The sequence below is a fragment of the Mirounga angustirostris genome, unplaced genomic scaffold, assembly GCF_029215605.1.
Source record: "Mirounga angustirostris isolate CCGP_5_RB_7025 unplaced genomic scaffold, mMirAng1.0.hap1 SCAF_14, whole genome shotgun sequence".
Lineage (NCBI taxonomy): Eukaryota > Metazoa > Chordata > Mammalia > Carnivora > Phocidae > Mirounga > Mirounga angustirostris.
The window spans coordinates 36,925,463-36,951,673 of NW_026991722.1; the positions used below are offsets into that span (position 1 = coordinate 36,925,463).

Genomic DNA, 26,211 nt, shown 5'->3' on the forward strand with positions numbered 1-26,211 from the left:
TTCCTGCATTGCACTGAAAAGCACCAGTCTACGGATACTTTTCCTGCTGGGTCTCTCAGAAGAGGGTAGTCTCTGATGGACCAGGACTGTTACTTTTTGTTGCCACTTCCCTTTAGCAGGTCTTTAAAATTCACATGACTGTGAAATACTGCTGATAAAAGGCAAAACTGAACACATTTGAGGTGCCTGGAGAATAAGTCACAGACTCAGCAAATGAAATTACTTTTTAGCACCTGAGCCCAAGGGAGTGCACTAGAACTGTGGGGGTATAGCCCCAGAAACAAATGTGGAAGCCAGAGCAGCTTCCGACCCAGAGCCTTGTGAGTGAGCAGGAAGCGGACAACAGCTCTGATAGTCTCAAGAACCAAAGGAGTCCTTCTGTTTAGGAAAAGGAAGATTCAGAACTCTAACAGGTGCTTAACCCGCTAGGCTGGGCTCTTTCTAACCACCCCGCCTCCCTCCCCCCCCAACCAGGTCTAGCTGAGCCTAGACAAGGAAACTAGTTATTAACCCTTTCCCCCAGCTCACACCAGACCAAGACAAAGCTCCGCTCTACCCTGTAGTCCAAGAACTCCAGATTTTGTCTAATAACAGAAGCTTCTCCATCGGCTCTTACTTTGCTACATCCATGCTTCTCTTACAGACAGGACTCCACTTCAAAAGCAACTCAACAGGAATACTCCACACAAAATGGCCTTTTCTCAGACATGCCAGACATTCTTCCTGACCTTTGTCTGTTCCCTCTACTGGGAATATTGTTCCCTGGCCTGTCTGCCTACTTACCTGGCTAACTCCTGTTCACCCTTCAGTTCATTTTTCTCAGAAACTTTCCCTGATCCAAGGTTGGGTCAGGTACTCCTTAATGTCACAGAGCCCTGATATGCCATAATGCCGGTTTGCCTTGCCCATTCAACTGCAGAGACAGTCTTATTTCCCATCGTATTCCTAGTGCCTGACACAACACAGGCCCTCAAAAAATAACTGTTGGATACATTAATTTGTATTCTTTCCACTACCTCATTTCTGGACCGCCCTGGGCTCAACACATTATCGATGAACTGTCTCCCCATCTGTCTTGCTGCCCTGTCACTGTTCTTAATTGGCCAGTAAAATTTTGTATTCCTGAGACAAAATGTCCCTCATACTGTCCACACCATACCCCAAACCTGGCATGTGGACAATCAGATTCAGGGACAGCCCGGGTTGCTGTACCCCCTTCATGACATTCTCATGGAAAATGAGGTTTCAATGTTATATTCCCATTTTTCTCATTTCCTGAGTATTCCTAATGGTAAGAGAAAAGCTGGAAGCAGTGATTCTTCCGTCTGCTGTTCTGATTAGTCCTAGGAAAAGCTTTCAAGGGACAATTTGCATTAGCATTGGGAAGTGCTGCTTAGTGAAGTCAGAATGACTCCAGACCTGGTAGTTTACCAGCCTGGAGTCTTGTTCCAAAGTAAACCGTTTCAACTAACAAAGATAAAAATCTGACCGAAATATTTACAACATTCACTGTATTCACAAATTTACAGCGTGGACCCTCTGGTGGCGCATGAGGACTGATCTGTGCCTGAAAGCCTTCCCACATTCGTTACATACGTAAGCTTCATCCCCAGAATGGATTCTCTGATGCTGAACAAGGGCTGAGCTCCTTTTGAAGGTTTTGCCACATTCATTACACTGATAAGGTTCCTCTCCGCTATGAATTCTCTGATGTCTGATGAGGTTTGAGCTCAAACTGAAAGCTTTTCCACACTCATTACATTCATAGGGCTTCTCTCCACTATGTATTCTCTGATGGGTTATCAGCTCTGAACTCTGCCTGAAAGCTTTTCCACATTCATTACATTCATAAGGTCTCTCTCCTGTATGAATTCGCTGGTGTCTAATAAGCTTTGAGCTTTGGCTAAAGGTTTTCCCACACTCATTACACTCATAGGGTTTCTCGCCAGTGTGAATTCTTTGATGTATAATGAGATACGAACTTTGACTGAATGCTTTGCCACATTCATTACACTTACAAGCTTTCTCCCCAGTATGAATTTTGCGATGTCTAATGAGGGCTGAGCTCTGATTGAAGGCTTTCCCACATTCACTACATTCATATGCTTTCTCACCACTGTGAATTCTCTGATGAATGATCAGGTAGGACCTCAAACTAAAAGCCTTCCCACACTGGTTACACTTATAGGGCTTTTCTCCAGTATGGATTCTCTGATGTTGTGTTAGAGAGGAATGCTGTTTGAAGCTGTGGCCACATACATCACATCTATAAGGTCTCTCTTCTGTAGGAACTTTCTGGTAAGTTATAGAGTTTGTACTTAGAATCAAGCTGCTTTGAGGCTCATGATGGTCTCTCTTTCCCAGAGATTTGTGTGTGAAGATTACTTGACTAAAACTGCCCTCTCGGGAAGGGGATCTTCTTAATTTCTCCCCTGTAGCACTTTCTTGTTGCCACTCTAAATCGCTGCTGTGTTCACTAACTCCTCCAGGTGAAGGTTCCTGGGGACGTCCTTGTGATTTTTCTCCTGAAATGTCCTTCTTGGTCGCTGATTCACTGTTCTCACAATCTGAAATGATAACAGCAAAAACAGACTTTTATTTCGCTAGTCACTCTCAGTACCCACCATGTGAGAGAAAACAGAGGCTTCTACCCACAAAAGAGGTCACAGTCCACACACATCTTTCTTTAATTGCCCATACTGGTCCCTCCGAATTTCTAATATGAAGGCCTACATCTACAGTTTGAGGTTTATTCTTTCCTGCTTCCTCTGAAACTTCACTTGATCAATTAGCTACTATTCCTTTCCTATTATTTTCACCCTCTTTCTCTGCTGACTCATGTTCACCAGCATTTAAATAAGACCAAATTTCTCATCTGTTTCACATCAAGCTCCTTTCTTCCACTTCTCCTTCACACAACCTCACTTCCATTCAAAACTTTTTTTTTTTTTTAGATTTTATTTATTTATTTGACAGAGAGAGACACAGCGAGAGAGGGAACACAAGCAGGGGGAGTGGGAGAGGGAGAAGCAGGCCTCCTGCATAGCAGAGAGCCTGATGTGGGGCTCGATCCCAGAACCCAAAGGGGTTCAGAGAGCTTCCACGATGGTGAATGCACCCAAGGGCCACAACAGTGGTGAACCTCTAACCTCACGGGGACAGAAGCTCCTGTGCTTGGCACCCTTCTGGATCTTGCTCTATGTACCTCTTCATCTGGCTGTTCACTTTTGTCCTTTATAAACTGGTAAGAATAAGCAAGGTGTTTCCTGGAGTTCTGTGAGCTATTACTGCAAACTATGAAACCTAAAGAGGTGGTCACGGAATGTCATATTTGCAGCCAAATCGGACAGAAGTGTGGGTGACCTGGGGATTCATTACATGCTACTGGCATCTGAAGTGGGGGGGTGGGGAGGGAGGCACTCTTATGGGACCAAAACTTTAACCTGTGGGATCTTCGCTAATTCTGGGCAATTAGGCTCAAAATTAGTGTTACTTAAGGTGAGGGAAAATTCCACACATCCAGTGTCAGAAGTGCTGTGAGTAGAAAAAACAGTTTTTCCCTTTAGGATGAGACACTCTTCCTCCCACCTATTTACCTGGTTTTCTTTTTACTCATAGTTCAAATCTTAGTTTAGGTGTCTTAGTTTGGGTGTCTCCTCCTCCAAGAAGTACTCCTTGAACCTCTAAGGTTGGGTTAGGTGTGTTCATGTGTCCCCATAGTACCTAGGGCCTACTTTTATTCTGTAATTTATTATACTATATTGCCATTGCCCTTTTGCTTGTCCACCACCCCATCTAGATGTCAAAGTTCCTTGAAGGTAGAGACCCAGTGCCTACCACAGTACCAGACACGTGTTAGCACCCTATTAAGTTATACAATCAAGGAGTAAGTGAAGAGATGACAGGGAAACTGAAACACGAAGGGCTGACTACACTTCCGGAGGGTTGCTGAATACAAAGCTGCTGAAGTGGGTACCTCTGGTCTAGAGTAAGACAAGTGAGAGGCTCAGGTGTGGCATGTTTGTAAAATGTAATTAATTCTGTATCCTCAAAACTAGAGGCCTGATAACAGTTCCCAGATGAGTTTCTACTTTCTTACCATTTTGGGGGGAAAGGCAAGGTTCCCAGGGTTTCAGCTGTGTCTTTAAAGGCTGGAGTTGGATGTTTGTTAACTCTTGGGATGTTCCAAGACCTGTCAAATCCTTCCATGGTACTGCTGGTCCCTGAAATCAGTAAAAGATGGTTAACTTTGTGAAAAACTCCCCAGGGAAAATGCCTAGTAAAAATTTCAAAGAGGGAAACGACATCTCCAGGATAGGCAACAGGGGAAAAAAGAACTATTTAAGGACAGAGACAGGTACGGCCATAGTAGTCACTGCAGGGTCTGGTGCCGTAGAGACAATTTTCCATTCCACTGCTGTGAGGACGCACATGCTCCCGTCTGTACATTTCTCTTCCCACAACATATCACATCTCCCTGTTCCCACCTGCTGCTGCCCTGGATCATCAAATTCCCTCTCCAAATCCTCCAACAGGGTCACAGCTTCCTCGCCGCTTTTTGGACTATGTTGCTGAACCCAAATCTGCAGCTCCTCAGGCAGGATGCTCAGAAACTGCTCGAGCACCAGCAGCTCCAGGATCTGCTCCTTGGTGTGCAACTCTGGCCTCAGCCACTGATGGCAAAGCTCCTGGAGTCGGCCCAGGGCTTCCCGGGGCCCAGGTGTCTCCTGGTAGCAAAACTTTCTGAATTGCTGGCGGAACAATTCTTGGCAGGATCTGATGCTCCCACTCTGTTTACATTTCTGACCCCAGGAGAGGCTTTCTTCTACTTTCACTAGTATTAGTTCTTGATCCTGAGGACTCTGAGGTACCGAGGTTGAAACTGCTCTGGATTCCATAGCCATTCTGGCCTAAACAGTGGAGCAAAAAGCTCACTATGACTGGGTACAGTATTTCAGAGTTTCTTTGAGTACTCTCTTCTTTTCTGAAAGATAGAAAAGCACTGTTAACTTACAGCAGTGAAAAAAAAATCTTTTAAGAACTTACAATAAAGATCATCCAGTAATGTGTTGAAACAAGTTTGAGACTCTAACTAAAATAATAATCAAGTGACAAACTAAAGATCATTCACCCCATTTATCACCCATTTAGAATTTCTGCCACTAATGCATAAATTATTTTAGAAGCAAAAGAATGCAATATTACCATGAATTACATAATGAGAAATTTCCTTTTCAATTCTTTCAATCCTGATGGTATCAAGGAGAAAAAAATGTCTTTAACTTATCTGTAAAACTTGCAGAACTCCCTTTTCAATAAAGTATAAGCCTCAGACTTCTTAAGGGTAACAGTATCTAGCTAAGATTTAGTAATGCTGACTTTTAAAAATTTATTTTTAGGGGCGCCTGGGTGGCTCAGTCGGTTAAGCATCTGCCTTCGGCTCAGGTCATGATCCCAGAGTCTTGGGATTGAGGCCGGTATCAGGCTCCCTGCTCAGCAGAGAGCCTGCTTCTCCCTCTCCCTCTGCTTGTGCTCTCTCTCTCTACCAAATAAATAAATAATGTCTTTAAAAATTAAATAAATAGGGGCGCCTGGGTGGCTCAGTCAGTTAAGCATCTGCCTTCGGCTCAGATCATGATCCCAGAGTCCTGGGATCAAGCCCTGCATCGGGCTCCCTGCTCAGCGGAAGCCTGCTTTTCCCTCTCACACTCCCCCTGCTTGTGTTCCCTCTCTCGCTGTCAAATAAATAAAATCTTAAAAAAATAAATAAAATATAAAAATTAAATAATAAAAATATATTTGTAGTTACCTTCCATCTATGGCAAATGATGTTGATTTTCATTTGCGGGAGTAACATTTTAAAAACTTCATGTTAAATGAGTTGATTTAAATAAAAACACTTTTCTTATAATTGCCATTTGATCAAATTTAGTTTTCAATGCATTTCTTCAACAAGCACTGAGGCACTTACCATGGGCTCTGTCGTGAGCCAGGCATAAGACAAAGGTTTTTTGCTTGTGAGTAAACTACAGAGGAATTAACCAAGAAGTGTTTGTTAAATGCTTACTGTGTGCTGAAAAACATGTCCGTTATCATAGAAACACGAAAACAGCAAAAAGGTTAATCTCAGTTCTCAAGCTTAGAATATAGGGGAGTAAACAGTATTTTTTTTCTTTTAAAGATTTTATTTTACAGAGAGAGACAGCGCGAGCAGGAGCACAAGCAGGGGGAGTGGGAGAGGGAGAAGCAGGCTTCCCGCCCAGCAGGGATCCCAATGCGGGGCTCGATCCCAGGACCCTGCGATCATGACCTGAGCCGAACGCAGACGCTTAACGACTGAGCCACCCAGGCGCCTCAGTAAACATTTTTTAGAGTGAAATATGGCAACAAATAATTATGTGTTAAATTGTGTGACAGAGCTCACACATGACCTGATTCTAGGATGGGTGATTATCGACAGGAGGGTATGCCCTTGAAAAGAGCAGGACAGATCAATACAATTTGATCCTAACACTAAACTTTAGAGATTAGAATATTTAGGCTAATGTTTAGGTTTATTAAGCCAGCCCGGCCGCATTAGCCTATTTTTATAGCCCGGTCAAACTACAGCATTTGCGAAGTCACAGAGTGGGGGAGCAACTGTCCTTTCCGCTGGAAAAGCACGGGCTTGAGCTGGCCTCCTCTGGCTCCCCAGGACGCTCGGAAACGCCGCCCGGACAAGGGGCCGCGACCCGGGGATGGGCAGGCCCGGGTAGCAGGGCTCCTTCACCTCGCGCCCGCCGCCCGGGCCGCGCGCCCTCCCCGCCCTCCCTCCGCTCGGGGCCCGCGTCCCTCACCGCGAAGCCCAGCAGCGCCCAGGGCGCAAGCCGCTGACTCGGAGCGGCGAGCCACAAAGACCGGAAGTGCGCTCCCGCGGCCTTCCGCTCGCGCGTCCTCGGGAGCCTCCGTGCGCCCCGCCCCGTGCTCACAGGCAGCCAATCGGCGCCGCGGATCCTTCGTTCCCACCGCCTTCCCTCTCTGGCGTCCAGCCCCGCCCCGCCGAGCGCCGAGGCCCCGGCGAGGGTGAGCTGGGAGGCGGGCGCCCTTGGGAGAGGTCGTCCCCCCCTGGAGGGCGCCGCCCCCCGCCTTGGCTGCCTCCTAGCGTGGCCTCGTCCGCTGGCACCCGCCTCCCGCACACCACTCCCTATCATCTCACCTGCAGTTTCCCAGGAAAGTATTAAGATTTTCCTGTAATTGTGGTGAGTTTCCAGTACCTCCGGCAAAAGTTAACGCGTCTTCTGTTGCTCTTCCGTGTGCAGACCGTTTCAGCCTTACAAGAGCTCTGTGCTGGCTCTGTTACGCCGCTGTCTGGCCGTAGACACCACTGCCCGAAGTCAAGCCCCCGTCGTTCAAGGAGACTCTGGTGTCCCAGGCTGCGACTCTAACGAGGGGTGTTCCCATTTTTCACCGGAACCTAGAAGACTTAGTGATTTTTTCTTTGGCCACCTAGTAGGTGAAAAGTGGTGCTTTATGTTTTAACTTGCATTTCATTTAGATTAGGGACCTTGAGGATAAGGTATTTTTTTTACGTTTATTGACCATTTATGATTTTTCAAGGAAATGGCCTTTCCCATTTTTTAACTTGAAATGTTACTATTTTCCTTTTATATTTGCGATAGGTTTTTTTACTTGCAAGGTCATCAACTCATTTGTTACAAATACTTCCCTTTAATTATTTAAAAAATGTTAGTACAGGGGCGCCTGGGTGGCTCAGTCGTTAGGCGTCTGCCTTCCGCTGTGGTCATGATCCCGGGGTCCTGGGATCGAGCCTTGCATTGGGTTCCCTGCTCCGTGGGGGGCCTGCTTCTCCCTCTCCCACTCCCGCTTCTTGTGTTCCCTCTCTCACTGTCTTTCTCTCTGTCAGATAAATAAAATCTTTTTTAAAAAGTGTTAGTACAAGGTGATGTGTATACATGGAAACAGCTTTTTTTTTTTTTAATGTTTTATTTATTCATTCATGAGAGTCAGAGAGAGAGAGAGAGAGGCAGCGGCAGAGGGAGAAGCAGGCTCCCCGCCTAGCAGGGAGCCCGATGCGGGACTCAATCCCAGGATTCTGGGATTGTGACCTGAGCCGAAGGCAGACGCTTAACCATCTGAGCTACCCAGGTGCCCCTGAAAACATCTTTTGTAAGCTAAGGCCATTAAGACACACATATTTGGGAAAAAATAATTAGCTTTCAGAGTGATTAACGAAATCTTGATCATTGTGAACCAGCTATGGTAATTTTACAAATCAAGAGAACAAATAATATTACCGTATGTTTCAGTTATCCCTTGCTGCATAAATAAAACAGCAGGTGTTTTATTGTTCACAATTCTGTGGTCAGGAATTCAGGCAGGGCTTAGCAGAGATGACTAGCTCATGCTCTCTGAGGTGTCAGCTAGCATGGCTTAACTGGGACTAGAAGGTCCAAGAAGCCTTCACTCATATTGCTGTGGTCTTGGGTGCTGCCTGTTGGCTGGAGTTACTTGATTCTCCTCTATAAAGCTTCTTTCTCTTCGTGTAGTTTCCATCATTCAGGAGGTTAGCCTAAGGTTTCTTATATGGTGTAGGGCTTCCAACAGAGTGAAGGAGAAAGGGAACAGGCTAGTTCTCTTAAGGCCTAGGTTTGGAATTGCATTATATTAGTTCTGCTGTATTCTATCGGCAGAAAGGCAGGACTCATGGGAAGGGGAAATAGACTCCACCTTTTGATAGGAAGAACAGCTTGAACGTAGAAGGAAATTTAGTCAGTTACCCTTGCATCCAATTTACCTCAACTTATGGTCCTAAAATGACTGAGTTTCAGATTACAGATGATATCCACAAGCAGAAGTAGGGAACACCCTTATGTTCTGCCCCTTTTTAAGACTAAGAAAAACCTCTCCCCTCAGCAGATTTCCTCTCATATCTTATTAATTAAAATTACTTCAACTGTCTATGCCTGTCACCAACAAGGGTGGTGAGGCGTCCATGATGGGCTCAGGCCAATTGAGGGTTCATATCCCAGGTGTGAGGAGGGGCAAGCCTCTCCTGAAAGACAATCTGGGGAAGGTAAACAAAATTAGGATTATGTTAAAAAGGCAGAAATGTTAAGGGCAGGGTAGGAGTGCTGACAACATTGATTCCATCTTTGGCCCTCCATCTCGTTCATGCCCTCGCAATGACCTCCCCTCGAGGCCACACGTTTCAGGCCCCATGGAGGTTAATGCATCCCCTGACCTGAATGCAGGAAGGCTTGTTCTGATCTTCCCTAAAGTGACACACAGAGGGCACCCCTTTAGATAACTAGTAAAGATGGCTGGCGCACAGAAGGCACCACTTTCGCTAATAGTAAAGATGGCTGGCGCACAGAAGGCTCCACTTTCGCTAACTAGTAGAGCCAGCGCTCTTGCGCAGGTGGCACCACCTGAGACAACCACCCTGTGACCTCACCACCATGCTGCTCGCCCTCCAGAAAGTGGGGATGAAGGCCTCGATTTAGCGGAGAGTAGCTGTATCGTGCTCAGCATCTTCTGTCTGCCGGATTCTCCCTGTAAGTTACCGCGAGTAAGACTCTAAGGAGTCATGGTGTAGCTTGTGTTGTTTTCTGGTCTCTAAGTGCCTTTGGGGGTGCCTGGGTGGTGCAGTTGGTTAAGTATTGGACTCTTGGTTTCAGCTTCGGTCGTGATCTCAGGGTCCTGAGTTGGAGCTCTGTGTCAGGCTCCCTGCACTCAGCGCAGTCGGTTTTGAGATTCTCTTTTCTTTCTCTCTCAACTAAATAAATATTAAAAAAATATATTCCTGGGGCGCTTGGGTGGCTCAGATGGTTAAGCGTCTGCCTTTGGCTCAGGGCATGGTCCCAGAGTCCTGGGATCGAGCCCCATGTCTGGCTCCTGGCTCAGCGGGGAGCCTGCTTCTCCCTCTCCCTCTGCCTCTCCCCCTGCTCATGCTCTCTTTCTGTATCTGTGTCTCGAATGAATAAATTAAAAAATCTTAAAAAAATATATATTTCTCAAAGTGCCTTCTCAGTTTGGAGGATACTTTACTGACCCTCTGCCTTCTAACAGGCAGAAAAAGGGGATAGGCTGATGAATGCGGAGTGTGTAATGGTAGCATCTCCTTCATATAGGTAACCTGATTTACCTTATATAGGTAAGAAAGTGAGGCACTAGGAAAAAAGATTCCTGTCACTCCTTGTAAGAGGGTGTGTATATTTATTTTTATTTTTAAAATATTTTATTTGACAGAGAGACACAGCGAGAGAGGGAACACAAGCAGGGGGAGTGGGAGTGGGAGTGGGAGAAGCAGGCTTCCCGCGGAGCAGGGAGCCCGATGTGGGTCTCGATCCCAGGACCCTGGGATCATGACCTGAGCGGAAGGAAGACGCTTAACAATTGAGCCACCCAGGAGCCCCAAGAGGGTGTGTATATTTAAAATATAAACCAGTTTCTTAGTTGCAAGAGATGTAAACTGGAGATTTATGGGTAGGACTTGGTTAAAATTTCTGGTGGAAGAGTAATTCATTACTCTTAAGAGCCTTAGCCAACATTTTCCACTTACATAATGTCTTAGTCTGTTCGGGCTGCTATAACGAAAATACCATAGACTTGATGGCTTATAAACAACAGAAATTTATTTCTCACAGTTCCACAGGGTGGAAAGTCCATGATCAAGGTGTGTAGATTCAGCCCCTGGTGAGGACCCACTTCATGAGCTTCATAAAGTCGTGATTGGTGAGTAAGGCTATTTATTCAGTGAAGTTTGTTTGAATTACTGTATCACATTCAACAGTGCTCTCCTTCAACTTCATCAGGAGAGATAAGCTCGTTGGAAGTCTCTTCACTGTAAACCACTGTTCAGTCATAAATGATAGAGAAAATGGCTTCTGATGCTTCAGGGAACTGGATCATTCCCTCGTTCTGCATATATCATTGAACACCAGTGTATGTGAAACACTGGTAAGAAAAGTGAGGGATTCAAATGAAATACCAGAAAGGCTTTCTCACTTCACTTACCACTATGAATCCTAGAGCATTAACTCCCTGAGGTTTTGGGTTTCCACATAGTCTCTCCAGGATGGCCTAGCGCCCCGGGGCTGTTCAAGTAATTAGACAAGGAACTACTGAGCTGGCTGTAATGTCTTAGCAGCCTAGATAAGCAAACCTAAACCTAAGCTAGTGTGGATGCCTTTAAAAGCCTCAAAATTAAGAACTAGGAATTTAAGAATAGCTAATCACAAACAGCCAACTAAGCCTTCTCAAATAAGGCAATAAGTTATAGCCAATCAAGGAATTTCTTTGAGTTGCTTCTCCATCTGTGTTGTAAGCCTTTCCCTTAGCTCCTGCTGGTGCAGTGCCCCTAGCCATTGTTAGGCTGGTGCTGCCTGATGTGCATTGATGTTTGCTCAAAAAAACCTCCAAATGGGGCGTCTGGGTGGCTTAGTTGGTTAAGAGTCCGACTCTTGGTTTCGGCTCAGGTCAAGATCCCAGGGTCATGGGATCGAGCCCCACATTAGGGTCCGTGCTCAGCGGGGAGTCTGCTTGGAGATTCTCTCCTTTTCCTCTGCCCCTCCTCCTGTTTGTGGCTGCACCCCGCCCCCTTGCAAATCTTAAAAAACAAAAACAACAAGAAACTTAATTTTCGGATGTGAGGGCAATCTAGCTGTAACATCTGTCTCCCCAATATTCAAGAGGGTTGAATCGGCTGATCTGGCTGGCTAGGCAGGTGTGCCCGTTCTCCCTCACCCCTCCATCTGCGTCCCTCCCGAAGCTGTGCACTTGGTCGAAGGGGATGATCTTCCCTGATAGAGGAGGACTGTTCTTGGGTCAAGGGTATATGAATAGCTGTGCTCCCCGGCTAGAACCTCCAAACAAGTTCTCAAGGTCCATCTGTAAGAGAATGTAGGGTAGTCAAGCTTCCAAGATTCCAGACCCCTCCAAATGAGGGGCTGCACGTGGCAGTCTGCCTTTAAAAACAAAACAAAAAACCCCACAAAACGTCAAAATTTTCATGTACCTCCACTTACTTTTAAATAGTGCTAAAACTAGTGATTGTAGGTATTTGAAGGGTTCAAAGATGGCAAGTGTTCAGAAAGAAGAATTTTGAATAATAGACTTTTTTAACCAAGAATTTATTTTAATTGGGTATAGTAAGAGGCCAGACATGGTGGTAAGTGCCTTTGGGGGGGGGGGAAAAGTTTGTTACAATTCCCTAGAGGATGGGAGCACTGCATGCCACACAGGGCCACGTGGGGTTACAAGAAGAATCAGAGAAGTGGAACGAAATTTTTTTTTTTTTTAAGTGCTGGGAAGTAGCTAGGTGGGGATGGTCCCTATTGAGCAGCAGGCGAAATGCATGGATGAGGCTTGTGGCTGGAGGGTTTGTAATAGATTTCCCAAATGCCTGATGGTGGAGGTGTTTGTAAAACAAAACAAAATAAAACCTTGGACTGTTAGTATGACTTTGTGACTCCAAAATGCCAAATCATCAGCTACAGAATATCAGAAATACTTAGTACACCAGTATATTCTATTACTGTTAACACTGATGTTACCAGTTTAGCTTTGTATTTTTTTAGAGACAGATAATAGATGTAGTAATGGAATGAGGCAGTGCTTATTTGGAGTACCTAAAACAGTAAACAAAGGCCTTATTTACCGAGTTGTTTCTCTTTGCCTCAGTGTCAAGGAAAGCCCTTGAAGTTGCTCAGGAGGTGCATTCCTTTATCATGCCTAGCACAGAATTAAAGCTACAGGTGGACTCTTCCTGTTTTACTTTTTTTCCCCTTCCTTTTCAGCCTAACCACAATGACCAGTCTCGTCCTACCAAAAAAAAAAATGGGGAAAGTGATAGTACCTACCTACCCCATAAAGTTATGAGTGTCAAGTGAGTAAGTAGACTTAGAACAGCGCTTGATGAATGTGTACTGTTATTAGGGGAGGAGGGATTGTGTCAGTGACAAGAATGAGGAGGCTGGAAGAAAGAACAGTGCTGTAGGTCTAGATTTGCAGGATGGTAAGAATTATTTAGGGTCTTTGTTAAGGATATATTTCTAGGCCTTCGATTAGAACCCACCTAGGGAGGGTTCTCAGAATTTGTTTTTGACAAATACCCCAGATGATTCTTAGTATCAGAATCAGAGAAACTGATGTGGTAGATAGTGTAGACTTAAGAATCAGACTGATGTGGGTTCTGATCCATTCTTGAAACAATTATGTCCAGATGTCCACATGTACCAGAGCCTTCTTTAGGTGCTGGGCATACAGCAGAGACTAAAACCTACCAAAATCCCTCTTATTTTTGTCCTTCTTTGTAGTCCATCTGGATTCCTATCCTAAGATGCCAACCAGGGCCTGTCAGGAGTGACTTGAATGAACTATTTAAACAATAAAAGCTCCCCCCACCACCACAAAAGCATTATGAGTTCATTAAAGAAAAAAAAACTATACACCACTGGGAGCCTGGGTGTCTCAGTCGCCTTCAGATCAGGACATGATCCCAGGGTCCTGGGATTGAACCCTGCATGTTGGGCCCCCTGCTCAGTGGGGAGTTTGCTTCTCCCTCTTCTTCCCCCTCCCACTCATGGGCGCCCCCCCCCCCCCCCCCGTCTCAAATAAACCTTTTTTTTTTTTTAAAGACTTTATTAGCGCAAGAAAGAGCGCACACAAGTTGGGAGGAGAGGGAGAAGCAGGCTCCCTGAGAGCAGGGAGCCCAATGTGGGGCTCCATCCCAGGACCCTGGGATCATGACCTGAGCCGAAGGCAGATGCTTAATGGACTGAGCCCCCCAGTCGCCCCTGTCTAAAATCTTAAACAAAAACACTATGCACCGTAGCCCAGTGAGCTCATGTTGGAGAGGGAAATCCTCAGCTGCCTGGAAGGCTGTTAAATTAACATTGAGTGAAAACATTTAGGGGGGGAAAGTGGTGGTGGGGGGGTGGTTTGGTGAAGATGTCCCAGTAGTTTTACCTTTAAATTGGAAATTGAGCCACTTGACAACAGAAAAGCCATTGTGACCAGGTATAGTTTGCTTGGCTTTAGGGTTTTTTGTATTTACTGTCTGGTTGGTTGGTTGGTTAATAGGGTATGTCTGATGAATAGGGTGTTTTGACAAATCCCTTCAAAATTGCCCTTTGAAAGGAAAATTAGGGCAGCTGAATGTTAGTTTGCTCTTCCTCCAGAAAGACAGGCTCAAACTCAGGAGAAAATGTTTTGATTGATGGCTTCGTTACATACTTACCTTTAGGGCGTACTTACCTTTGAAAATGGTTTTGTTGATCTCTTGTCAGGGGAAACCAAGAAGTACTTGACGGAGGTTTGATTGGAATTCAGTGTCACATAACCAGTGTCCTATCTGCTTGTAGGGTCCAAGCTGGAGCAGCAACTCTATTTTCAGTTTTTTTTAAACTTTTATTTAATTAATTTATTTTTTAAGATTTTATTTATTTGAGAGAGAATGGAAGAGAGAGAGCACGAGAGGGGGGAGGGTCAGAGGGAGAAGCAGACTCCCCGCCTAGCAGGGAGCCTGATGCAGGACTCCATCCTGGGAATCCAGGATCATGACCTGAGCCGAAGGCAGTCGCCTAACCAACTGAGCCACCCAGGCGCCCATTTATTTTATATTTTAGAAGATTTTATTTATTTATTTGACAGAGAGAGACCGTGAGAGAGGGAACACAAGCAGGGGGAGTGGGAGAGGGAGAAGCAGGCTTCCCATTGAGCAGGGAGCCCGATGCCGGGCTCTATCCCAGGACCCTGGGATCATGACCTGAGCCAAAGGCAGATGCTTAATGACTGAGCCACCGAGGCGCCCCTATTTATTTTTTAAAAGATTTTAAAGTAATCTCTACTTGAGTGGGGCTCACACTCACAACCCTAAGATCAAGAGTCACACACTCCACCAACTGAGCCAGCCGGGTGCCCCTTAGCTCGTTTTTTAGTAAACGAATTAAGGACCACTAGGTTTAATATTGATGTAAGAATGCTATTTAATTCTGTAAACACCAGATTGAGGATAAAATACTGTTTTCTTTGCCTGTCTTGATTATCTGTTTTTATCTTTTGATTTGCATTTTCTGGATTTATTTCATACTAGGCATGGAGGTTTATTACTCTATTTTTGGTGCTTATGCTTTAAGTACAGTATAGAAATCATTAAAAACAAAAATAGATCTTGGACATGGCTACTGGGGAAATGGAGGTGTTCTTTTCAGTGACATTTGAGACTGCTAATACTTGGCTCCTTAAGAACCAATGATACCGGGGTGCCTGGGTGGCTCAGTCGATAAGCATCTGCCTTCGGCTCAGGTCATAATCCCAGGGTCCTGGGCTCCAGCCCCGCATTGGGCTCTCTGCTCGACGGGAAGCCTGCTTCTCCCTCTCCCACTCCCCTTGCTTGTGTTTCTGCTCTCGCTATCTCTGTCTCTGTCAAATAAATAAATTAAAAACAAAACAAAAAGATACCATATTTTTGCACTTGCTAAGTGTACATTACCATCCCCTTTGAAAAAGAGTGTATTGAAAAATTTCAAAGCTATAATTTACTTTTACACTAATGTATGACTTTTGGGAATTATGGGACTAATAGAGATAAAGGAGATAGATACTTAATCACTACTCAACCTGACACAATTGTTTCTTTATACCATCCCTCTAAAGCTGAACTTTTGGAGGTAGTGACTTTGTAATTGCCAGTACCTTGCAATGGCCTCTTGTCAATCTTTATGCCCTTATGCATTCTCAACAATAGCATTTGTCACTGTTGACAGGCTATCCTTTTTTCCCCCCATCTACCACTCCATCCACATTTGGCCTAGATAGCTCCTCTTTACTACCTACTTCTTCTTCTTCTTCTTTTTTTTTTAAAGATTTTATGTATTTGAGAGAGAGCACGTGCACATGAGGGTGGGGGGCACAGTGGGAGAGGGAGAAGCAGACTCCCTGTTGAGCAGGGAGCCCGACGTGGGGCTCCATCCCAGAACCCTGGGATCATGACCTGAGCTGAAAGCAGACGCTTAACCGACTGAGCCACCCAGGTGCCCCCACTACTTACTCCCTTTGTACCTAGTTCTTCATACCACTGCCAAGCTCGTGTTCGACACTCTTCTCTTCATAAATATTCCTTCTCTAGAATGATTTCACTCTATTTGTGTGTAAATGATGCCCAGATCTGTTTTTCCATCCCTGACTTGTCTACTGAAGGAAAACTGTCTCATCACCCTTCTGATACCTAGTGTGTGGGTTTTCCACATCAAGCGGTTGTCCAGTCCCACACTTGGGTGTGCCACAGTTAATTCAGTTCTGCCGCCAGCCTCTCAGAGTCGGCGCAGGCCCTGCAGGTTACGGGCTCAGTCCCATGACTGTCTCCTCACTTCAGACACCAGTCACAAGGCGCAGGTTCCCAGCTTACCCACACCTCTGTCCAACCTGGCCACAAATTGGAGGTTCCCGTAGCCCCGCTAAGGCTCGGTCATTTGTTAGGACAGCTCACAGAAATCGGGGGAACACTTGACTCACTATTGTTTGGTTTATTACAAAGGATACAAATGAACAACCAGATGAAGAGTTAGGGTGAAGTCAGGAAGAGTCCGAGTGCAGGAACTCCTGTCCCCACACAACTGGGGTTGTGCCACCAACCTGGAAGCTCTCTTCATTTGTGTAGGGTTCCTTCGGAGGTCCCTTTCCTAGTTATGATTGACTAAATCAATGACCACTAATGATTAACTCAATCTCTATTTCCCTCTCTCCTTCCTGGAGGTTAGAAGTAGAGTGTGGGACTGACAATTCCAATTTTCTCATGTGGTTGGTTCCTCTGGCAACCAGCCCTCCTGCTCTAGTAGTTAGCTGGAACTCAGGTGTATTTGACAGGGGCACATTGTGAATGACAAAAGACTCTTCTCTCACGCCTACTGCTCGGAAAATCCCAACGGTTTTAGGAGCTCTGTGCCAGGAACCACGAATGAATACCAGATAGTGATTTCTTGTTACATCACAGTATTCCTTCTACCCAGCCCCAGATCTTAATTTCTGGTTTGTGTGACCATCTATCCGAGCATGGTGAACAGTCCAACAATGCTTCAATGTTCATACAGCCAAATCCCATTCAATTACCTTCCTTTATTTTGAATCCTACTGATAATGAATTGTTGTGGAATTATTATAATAGAGTAATTGTCTTTATTATTATTATTTTTTGCCTCCCGATGTCCTGACTAAGCAGAAATTTAGGGTCAGTGTAAGGGAAAATTAGCCATTTTTAAACTCTGGTCCTATTGAATTATCATCCGAAATAGCTCAAATTTGTTGTTTTTACGTTTCCACTATTTGAATTCAGGCCTTTATGGTCTGTCTTGTAATAGGTTCTTAATCTCCTTGATTCCTATCTGCCCTCTTATTCCAATGCATCTTTCAGATTGCAAGAATCTTAACATGAATCTGATTAATCATCCTGTCTGTAAATCTTCGCTGCCTTGCTATACCCTCTAATGTAAGGCACACCCCCTTACCATTTCATTTAACCTCTTCCTCCTTCTGACCCATATTAACTGATAATAGGAAAAACGTTAAGGTTCGAAGCCTATGGCCAAGATCTTAATGTCTTTGGTGCAAAAAGGTGGTTTTATTAAAGCACAGGGACAGGACCTGTGGGCAGAACTGTACTAGGGTCACGAGGAGTGGCCCATTACGCACTTTCAAGTTGGGAGGGGGTTAGGGATAGAGTAAGCCTCCGAGGTACTTTGGAAACAATGTTTCCAGGATCCTAAGGGGACTAGTTATTGTTAGGAAAAGGTCATTTATTACTGTTGAGTAAAAACTCAGTCCTGAGACTCTTCAGTTGTATACCAGTGGGTCATGTGCTTGGGGATGATTGTCAACATGGGTCCTGGGGGGAGAGATGAAGTTTCCAAAGGAATTTTTATATGTTAAAGTAGACTTACAGGATTGGGGCGGGGCCAGGCAGGATTGCCTTAAGCCTTTAGCAAAGTATTAACATTGAGGCAGTTGAGTCCCTAGAAGAATGTCACTCTGACTGTTTTAAGGACTTGTCAATGGGCTGTAGGTAGTAAGGAAATTTAATAATTTTTCTTCTGCCCTTGTTGCCCATATCATTACCCACCTATGTACTTGGGCACCAAAGCTGATATTCCATTTCTCTCCTGCTACTGTTTAATTTCTTTGCCTTTGTCCTGACTTTAATAACATTTTGCTTTTGGTTGAAATCTTCAGCATGCTTCAAGGACAGTGTATGTTATTTTCCCTGTGAAGTCTTGCTTAGCCCTTAGGAAGGGCTCTGTTATGATTTGCTCCTCTTGACTTAGAATAGTATTCCTTAGATCTGAAAAGCATTTGAACGTGTTTTTTTTAAATTTTGTTTTATTGTTATGTTAGTCACCATACATCATTAGTTTTTGATGTAGTGTTCCATGATTCATTCTTTGTGCATAACACCCAGTGCTCCATGCAGAACGTGCCCTCTTTAATACCCATCACCAGGCTATCCCATCCTCCCATCCCCCCCCCTAGAACCCTCAGTTTGTTTTTCAGAGTCCATAGTCTCTCATGGTTCGTCTCCCCCTCCGATTCCCCCCCCCTTCATTTTTCCCTTCCTACTATCTTTTTCTTTCTTTCTTTTTTTTAAACATATAATGTATTATTTGTTTCAGAGGTACAGGTCTGTGATTCAGCAGTCTTACACAATTCACAGTGCTCACCATAGCACATACCCTCCCCAGTGTCTATCATCCAGCCACCCCATTCCTCCCACCCCACCACCACTCCAGCAACCCTCAGTTTCCTGAGATTGAGTCTCTTATGGTTTGTCTCCCTCTCTGGTTTCATTTTGTTTCATTTCTTCCTCCCTTCCCCTATGATCCTCTGTCTTATTTCTCAAATTCCTCATATCAGTGAGATCATATGATACTTGTCTTTATCGGATTGACTTATTTTGCTTAGCATAATACCCTCTAGTTCCATCCACGTTGTTGCAAATGGCAAGATTTCGGGTTTTTTTTGATGGCTGCATAATATTCCAGTGTGTGTGTGTGTGTGTGTGTGTGTACACACATCTTTATCCATTCATCTGTTGATGGACATCTTGGCTCTTTCCATAGTTTGGCTATTGTGGACATTGCTGCTATAAACATTGGGGTGCACATACCCCTTCAGATCACTGCATTTGTATCTTTGGGGTAAATACCCAGTAGTGCAATTGCTGGATTGTATGGTAGCTCTATTTTCAACTTTTTGAGGAACCTCCATACTGTTTTCCAGAGTGGCTGCACCAGCTTGCATTCCCACCAACAGTGGAAGAGGGTTCCCCTTTCTCCGTATCCCCGCCAACATCTGTCATTTCCTGATTTGTTAATTTTAGCCATTCTGACTGGTGTGAGGTGGTATCTCATTGAGGTTTTGATTTATATTTCCCTGATGCCAAGTGATGTTGAGCACTTTTTCATGTGTCTGTTGGCCATTTGGATGTCTTCTTTGCAGAAATGTCTGTTCATGTCTTCTGATCCCATTTCTTGATTGGATTATTTGTTCTTTGGGTGTTGAGTTTGATAAGTTCTTTATAGATTTTGGATACTAGCCCTTTATCTGATATGTCATTTGCAAATATCTTCTCCCATTCTCAGTTGTCTTTCGGTTTTGTTGACTGTTTCTTTTGCTGTGTAGAAGCTTTTTATCTTGATGAAGTCCCAGTAGTTCATTTTTGCCCTTGCTTCCCTTGCCTTTGGCGATGTTTCTAGGAGGAAGTTGCTATGGCTGAGGTTGAAGAGGTTGCTGCCTGTGGCACTTGAACATGTTACTAGAAGTATTTATATTTTAAAATTTATCCTTAAAATATTTTTATTACCATTTATTTTTTTGTTTTGCCAAGAAATGGAACAAAGGAAATTTACTAAACTACTGTCCTCATCATCGTCCTTCTCACTTTGACACACAATTAACAAATGTCTGGACTGCTTGCATACAATTGGGGTAGATTGGGGCAGAAAGCCCTAACAATTGGTCCTGCACTTAGCAATCCATGAAGTCTACAGTAGACCTGGAATGATGGTAAGTGACTGGGCTTCTCCCAGTGAGAAGATGATCTGCTACAAGTTTCCACGTTTCCTTTGAAATTCAAGGTCATAAACAGAATCATACTCAACATATTTATTTTTTTAAGATTTTATTTATTTGAGAGAGCAAGCAAGCAAGAGACGGCATGCATGAGCAGGGCAGGGGGAGAGGGAGAAGCAGAAGCAGGCTCCCCACTGACCAGGTACTGCCCCCCCACCCCAGTGCGACTGGACTCAGGGCTCAGTCCTAGGACACTGAGATCATGACCTGAGCTGAAGGCAGATGATTAACTGAGCCATGCATGTGCACCCCCATACCCAACACATTTCTAAGCATAGTGGCTACTCCTTTACATAATTTTAAACAAGTCTTGAATAAAGTGTGTGCAGTTAAACAAGTCTAGCCAGTTTAATCTTGTGTTTAAATAGCAACTGATTTCTCAGTCACCTAGGAAACTGCATGGAAACCAGGGACTCAAGTAATAACCCTCTAAATAGAGAACATGTCAGGATCTCTTAAAGCTTTCAAATCAAGGATAGTATTAGCAGTTTGTGTAAGTAAGTGTGACAACATGGCAGAATGAAATAAAATTACGAAAGCACACAAGTGAATGCATTCTGCTAATGACTGACTCTAACCAAACCAACCCAAAATAAATTCAAACAATTGTTAATTTAAAAAATATACCTTGCCCAACATTTTACTATGATTTTATTAGTCTATGGAAGGATCACATGCTAGTCACATCCTACAGGTATAATAAAATACATGAAGGTGTTGAATGTCAGTCTAAATAGACATATCTATGCCATGGGATAGATACCTCTATTTTTACGTAAGTGTTGACTTGTACAAAGAAGGAATAAATTAATCATCCTTAAAGTCCTCACTAGTTTTTGTAGTTGATTGTATTGTTACTATCTGTTAATAATGTAATTATATATAAAGGGTTAATAGTATAAGCAGTAAAATACATCACTTATTAATTGTTTATTAGACTAAAAGGTCATCGAATGTGCATATCATAGGTGTTCCAGAATATTCAAACAGTTTTCAATTTCTTCCTTCCCAAGTTCCCTTTGTTCCTTTATCTCTTCGGCTTTGCAAGAATCTTGCTAGTTTGTGTTGTGTTACACCTGTTGTGAATTAAAAAGCAGGCGCTAACTAGCAATAGCGATGACCCTGGCTCAAGTTGTAAAATGGATGAAACTTTCAATTACCTTTACAGCTTTGGAAATACATCTTGGCTGGAGCCAGTTCAGTAAATAGATTCTTGTTTATCCACCGTTGAGTACTTCTGTCAGTTTTGAAGAAAAAACTCTGTTTTGAAGGGAAAAGTCTGTCTTGGGGGGGGAAGGAGAGAGTCTGTCTTGGGGGGAAGGAGAAAGTGTGTCTTGGGGGGAGAGAGAGTCTGCATGGAGGGGGGGTTGAAGGAAAAAGTCTTCGTGGAGGGGGGTTGAAGGAAAAAGTCTTCGTGGAGGGGGGTTGAAGGAAAAAGTCTTCGTGGAGGGGGGTTGAAGGAAAAAGTCTTTGTGGAGGGGGGTTGAAGGAAAAAGTCTTCGTGGGGGGGTTGGAAGGAAAAAGTCTTCGTGGGGGAGGTTGGAAGGAAAAAGTGTGCGTGGGGGAGGTTGGAAGGAAAAAGTGTGCGTGGGGGAGGTTGGAAGGAAAAAGTGCGTGGGGGGGGTTGGAAGGAAAAAGTGCGTGGGGGGGGTTGGAAGGAAAAAGTGTGCGTGGGGGGGTTGGAAGGAAAAAGTGTGCGTGGGGGGGGTTGGAAGGAAAAAGTGTGCGTGGGGGGGTTGGAAGGAATAAGTGCGTGGGGGGGTTGGAAGGAAAAAGTGTGCGTGGGGGGGTTGGAAGGAAAAAGTGTGCGTGGGGGGGTTGGAAGGAAAAAGTGTGCGTGGGGGGGGTTGGAAGGAAAAAGTGTGCGTGGGGGGGTTGGAAGGAAAAAGTGTGCGTGGGGGGGGTTGGAAGGAAAAAGTCTGGGAGGGGTGGAAGGAAAAAGTCTGGGAGGGGGGTGGAAGGAAAAAGTCTGGGAGGGGGGTGGAAGGAAAAAGTCTGGGAGGGGGGTGGAAGGAAAAAGTCTGGGAGGGGGGTGGAAGGAAAAAGTCTGGGAGGGGGTGGAAGGAAAAAGTCTGGGAGGGGGGTGGAAGGAAAAAGTCTGGGAGGGGGGTGGAAGGAAAAAGTTGTGGGGTGTGGAAGGATAAAGTCTGGGAGGAAAAAGTCGGGGGGGTAGGAGGAAAAAGTCGGGGGGTAGAAGGAAAAAGTCTGGGAGGAAAAAGTCGGGGGGGTAGAAGGAAAAAGTCTGGGAGGAAAAAGTCGGGGGGGGTAGAAGGAAAAAGTCTGGGAGGAAAAAGTCTGGGAGGAAAAAGTCGGGGGGGTAGAAGGAAAAAGTCGGGGGGGTAGAAGGAAAAAGTCGGGGGGGTAGAAGGAAAAAGTCGGGGGGTAGAAGGAAAAAGTCGGGGGGTAGAAGGAAAAAGTGGGAGGAAAAAGTCGGGGGGGTAGAAGGAAAAAGTCGGGGGGGTAGAAGGAAAAAGTCTGGGAGGAAAAAGTCGGGGGGTAGAAGGAAAAAGTCTGGGAGGAAAAAGTCGGGGGGTAGAAGGAAAAAGTCTGGGAGGAAAAAGCCGGGGGTGGGGGGGTAGAAGGAAAAAGTCTGGAAGGAAAAAGTCGGGGGTGGGGGGTAGAAGGAAAAAGTCTGGAAGGAAAAAGTCGGGGGGTAGAAGGAAAAAGTCGGGGGGTAGAAGGAAAAAGTCGGGGGGTAGAAGGAAAAAGTGGGAGGAAAAAGTCGGGGGTGGGGGGTAGAAGGAAAAAGTCTGGAAGGAAAAAGTCGGGGGGGTAGAAGGAAAAAGTCGGGGGGTAGAAGGAAAAAGTCGGGGGGTAGAAGGAAAAAGTGGGAGGAAAAAGTCGGGGGGGTAGAAGGAAAAAGTCGGGGGGGTAGAAGGAAAAAGTCTGGGAGGAAAAAGTCGGGGGGTAGAAGGAAAAAGTCTGGGAGGAAAAAGTCGGGGGGTAGAAGGAAAAAGTCTGGGAGGAAAAAGCCGGGGGTGGGGGGGTAGAAGGAAAAAGTCTGGAAGGAAAAAGTCGGGGGTGGGGGGTAGAAGGAAAAAGTCTGGAAGGAAAAAGTCGGGGGGGGGTGTAGAAGGAAAAAGTCTGGAAGGAAAAAATCGGGGGGGGTAGAAGGAAAAAGTCTGGAAGGAAAAAGTCGGGGGGGGGGTAGAAGGAAAAAGTCGTCGGGGGGGGTAGAAGGAAAAAGTCTGGAAGGAAAGTTTAAGTGGAGAGGGGGTATGGAAAGAAAAAGTCTGGAAGGAAAAATTCTGAGTGGAGGGGGGTAGAAGGAAAAAAGCTGGAAGGAAGAAGTCTGGGGGGGGTAGAAGGAAAAAGTCTGAAAGGAAAAAGTCTGGGGGGGGGTGGAAGGAAAGTCTGGAAGGAAAAAGTCTGCGTGGAGAGGGAGTATGGAAAGAAAAAGTCTGGAAGGAAAAAGTCTGCGTGGAGAGGGAGTATGGAAAGAAAAAGTCTGGAAGGAAAAAGTCTTGAGTGGAGGGGGGTAGAAGGAAAAAAGCCTGGAAGGAAGAAGTCTGTGGGGGTGGGGAGGGTGGAAGGAAAAAGTCTGGAAGGAAAAAGTTGGGGGGGGTAGAAGGAAAAAGTCTGGAAGGAAAAAGTCTGGAAGGAAAAAGTCGGGGGGGGTGGAAGGAAAGTCTGGAAGGAAAAAGTCGGGGGGGGTAGAAGGAAAGTCTGGAAGGAAAAAGTCTGAGTGGAGGGGGGTAGAAGGAAAAAAGCCTGGAAGGAAGAAGTCTGGGGGGGTGGGTGGAAGGAAAAAGTCTGGAAGTAAAAAAATCTGTGGGGGGCGGCGGTGGAAGGAAAAAGTCTGTCTGGAAGGGAGGAAAGGAAAAAATCTGTGGAGGGCGTTGGGGAAAGTTGTCAGGATTCTTGAGATATTTCCCTGGAGCATGCTGCCACCTGTTGGCCAGATAATGCAGGGCAGCTGCAGTGGGATCCAGGAGGAGACTAGTATCCTTTCTCATTCCCATTAACATTCAACACTTAGGGAACTTAGGGGCGCCTGGGTGGTTCAGTAGGTTGAGCGTCTGCCTTCGGCTCATATCATGATCCCAGGGTCCTGGGATCGACCCTACATCGGGCTCCCTGATCACCGGGGAGCCTGCTTCTCCTCTCCTCCCCACTTGTGCTCTCTCTCATCTCTGTGTCTGTCTGAAATAAATAAAATCTTCAAACAAACAAAACAACACTTTGGGAACTTAGAAAATTTGCATTTTCAACATCTAAGGGATTCATCAAGTATTGGAATTATAAAGAAAAAGAATGTAACAGCCTAAGGAACCAAATAATCTGGAATACTTTGCCTAGAGTTATGTGAATACAAAGATGCTATAATAAAACTCTAATATACCTACTTTTGAGTTGTATAAAGAAGAAAAAAAATCAGCCTTAGAAAGTGTTATAGTGAATAAGTTTCAATTTATCTCATGTTTACTCAGTCTTGTAAATCTGTCATCACTTTTTGAAAGTGATGGCATATATGAAAACTAACTTCGGCCTAAATGAAAAAGTTGTATATTAAAAATGTGATTAAGAAAATCTGGGAACCTGTCTAGAAGGTGATACAGAAGCATCAACAGAATTCTAAAAAAATGGAATGAGGAACAGTATATGCAGAGTGCTTGGGGAACATGGAGGAGAAACTTTAAACCCCAACTTGGATTATGGAAAATAATAAGCAGATGAGAGCAAATATTCTTTAATATTTGTACTAGTTTATAGCTGATATATGCAGACTTAAATTTATGTCCCCCATAATAAAAACTTTAACTCCAATTTTTCAGATTTCTATCTAAAGTGTCTATTATTCATTGTACATATTCCTTCTTTTTCTTCTCCCAAGGAAAAGTACAATTTAAGAGGAAAATTGTGTATTATTTCCATAGTTAAGATGTAAACAACTTAATAACTAAAGCTTAGAAATGACTAGAGGCTATGCAAGTGTGCATATTTATAATTTCTTTGGGTTTAATATTTGGTGTCTTAGGAATGATCACCTTTGCTTTTCATGATCCCTTACCAATACTGTAAATGTGTTGTTTCCTGACTTGTAATTTAGATTAATGTTCTATAAACGACTGCTTCTTTAAATTGATTTTCATTTCTTTAGATATGTAAGTTTTGAGAATATAATTCCCTTCTACCTGTTTTTTTTTTTTTTTTTTTAAATAGGCTCCACACCCAGTGCGGAGCCCAATATGGGGCCTGAATGCTTGACCCTGAGATCAAGATCTGAGCTGAGATCAAGAGTCGGTGATTAATCAGCTGAGCCACCCAGGCACCCCAGTTCCCTTCTACTTTTTCATTTATTTTGTTTAAAATGAAAGGGCAAGTTGCTAGCCTGAAATGAATGAATGAATAAAATAAACGAACAAATGAGTAAGTCAATAAACAGTGTACACACAGTATGCAAACACGCACAGACAACAAACTGTTGGCGTCTCTCAAGCTTTAGGTTCCTGCTCTAGGAAACTGTAGCTCTTCAGTATTTTCTGGGAGTCCCCTTCCTACTGCAGAAGCCACGTTCTCTGCCCTGCCAGTGGCCCGCTTTCATTGTTGTCTTTTTCTTAGATTTTTATGTACTTAAAAATAGCATGGCATTTCCAGCTCTGAGAATTTGATAAGAATCTGTTGTTCAGGGTGCCTGGGTGGCTCAGTTGGTTAGGCGACTGCCTTCGGCTCAGGTCATGATCCTGGAGTCCCGGGATCGAGTCCCGCATCGGGCTCCCTGCTCGGCAGGGAGTCTGCTTCTCCCTCTGACCCTCCCCCCTCTCATGTGCTCTCTCTCAAATAAATAAATAAAATCTTTAAAAAAAAAAAAATCTGTTGTTCATGTGCTATGGTGAGTGCTGTGAATTGTGTAAGACTGATGAATCATAGACCTGTGCCCCTGAAACAAATAATACATTGTATGTTAATTAAAAAATAAAAATTAGCTAAAATCATAGATCATTTTTCCTATGTTGAAGTAAGTTTTAGCTAATTTTTTTTTAGACCATTGAATGGGAAGTCATATTTCAGCATTTTGACCCAGGGACTCTTTATAGCATCTTAAAACTTCTAGTCTCTGATTAGAAAGTGTAACCAGAATATTCTCCA

General features: G+C 44.4%; 1 protein-coding gene and 1 long non-coding RNA gene across 5 annotated transcripts in view; one reads left to right on the forward strand and one right to left on the reverse strand.

Moving 5' to 3' along the window:
- The window catches only part of LOC123852653 (zinc finger protein 397), a 93,330-nt gene extending 86,038 nt beyond the window's left edge, over positions 1-7,292 (reverse strand). Inside the window, exons 1-5 of one of the 4 annotated variants that reach the window (XM_045886839.3) lie at positions 6,837-6,907; positions 5,972-6,026; positions 4,488-4,984; positions 4,100-4,223; positions 1,495-2,567 (exon numbers count right to left, since the gene is read on the reverse strand). In XM_045886839.3, the coding sequence (XP_045742795.1) occupies positions 1,516-2,567; positions 4,100-4,223; positions 4,488-4,904 (1,593 nt within the window). In that variant the 5' untranslated portion in view covers positions 4,905-4,984; positions 5,972-6,026; positions 6,837-6,907 and the 3' untranslated portion in view covers positions 1,495-1,515. Of the gene's footprint in view, positions 1-1,494; positions 2,568-4,099; positions 4,224-4,487; positions 4,985-5,971; positions 6,772-6,836; positions 6,908-7,195 lie in introns of those variants that run through there. The other 3 variants (XM_064577756.1, XM_045886840.3, XM_045886838.3) reach the window with 3 other exon arrangements.
- A 38-nt stretch (positions 7,293-7,330) lies between these two features.
- On the forward strand, positions 7,331-25,926 carry LOC135362492 (uncharacterized). Its single transcript, XR_010407257.1, has 3 exons — positions 7,331-9,554; positions 10,647-10,734; positions 25,285-25,926. It is a non-coding gene; the product is annotated as an uncharacterized LOC135362492 (long non-coding RNA).
- The last annotated feature ends 285 nt before the right edge of the window (positions 25,927-26,211 follow it).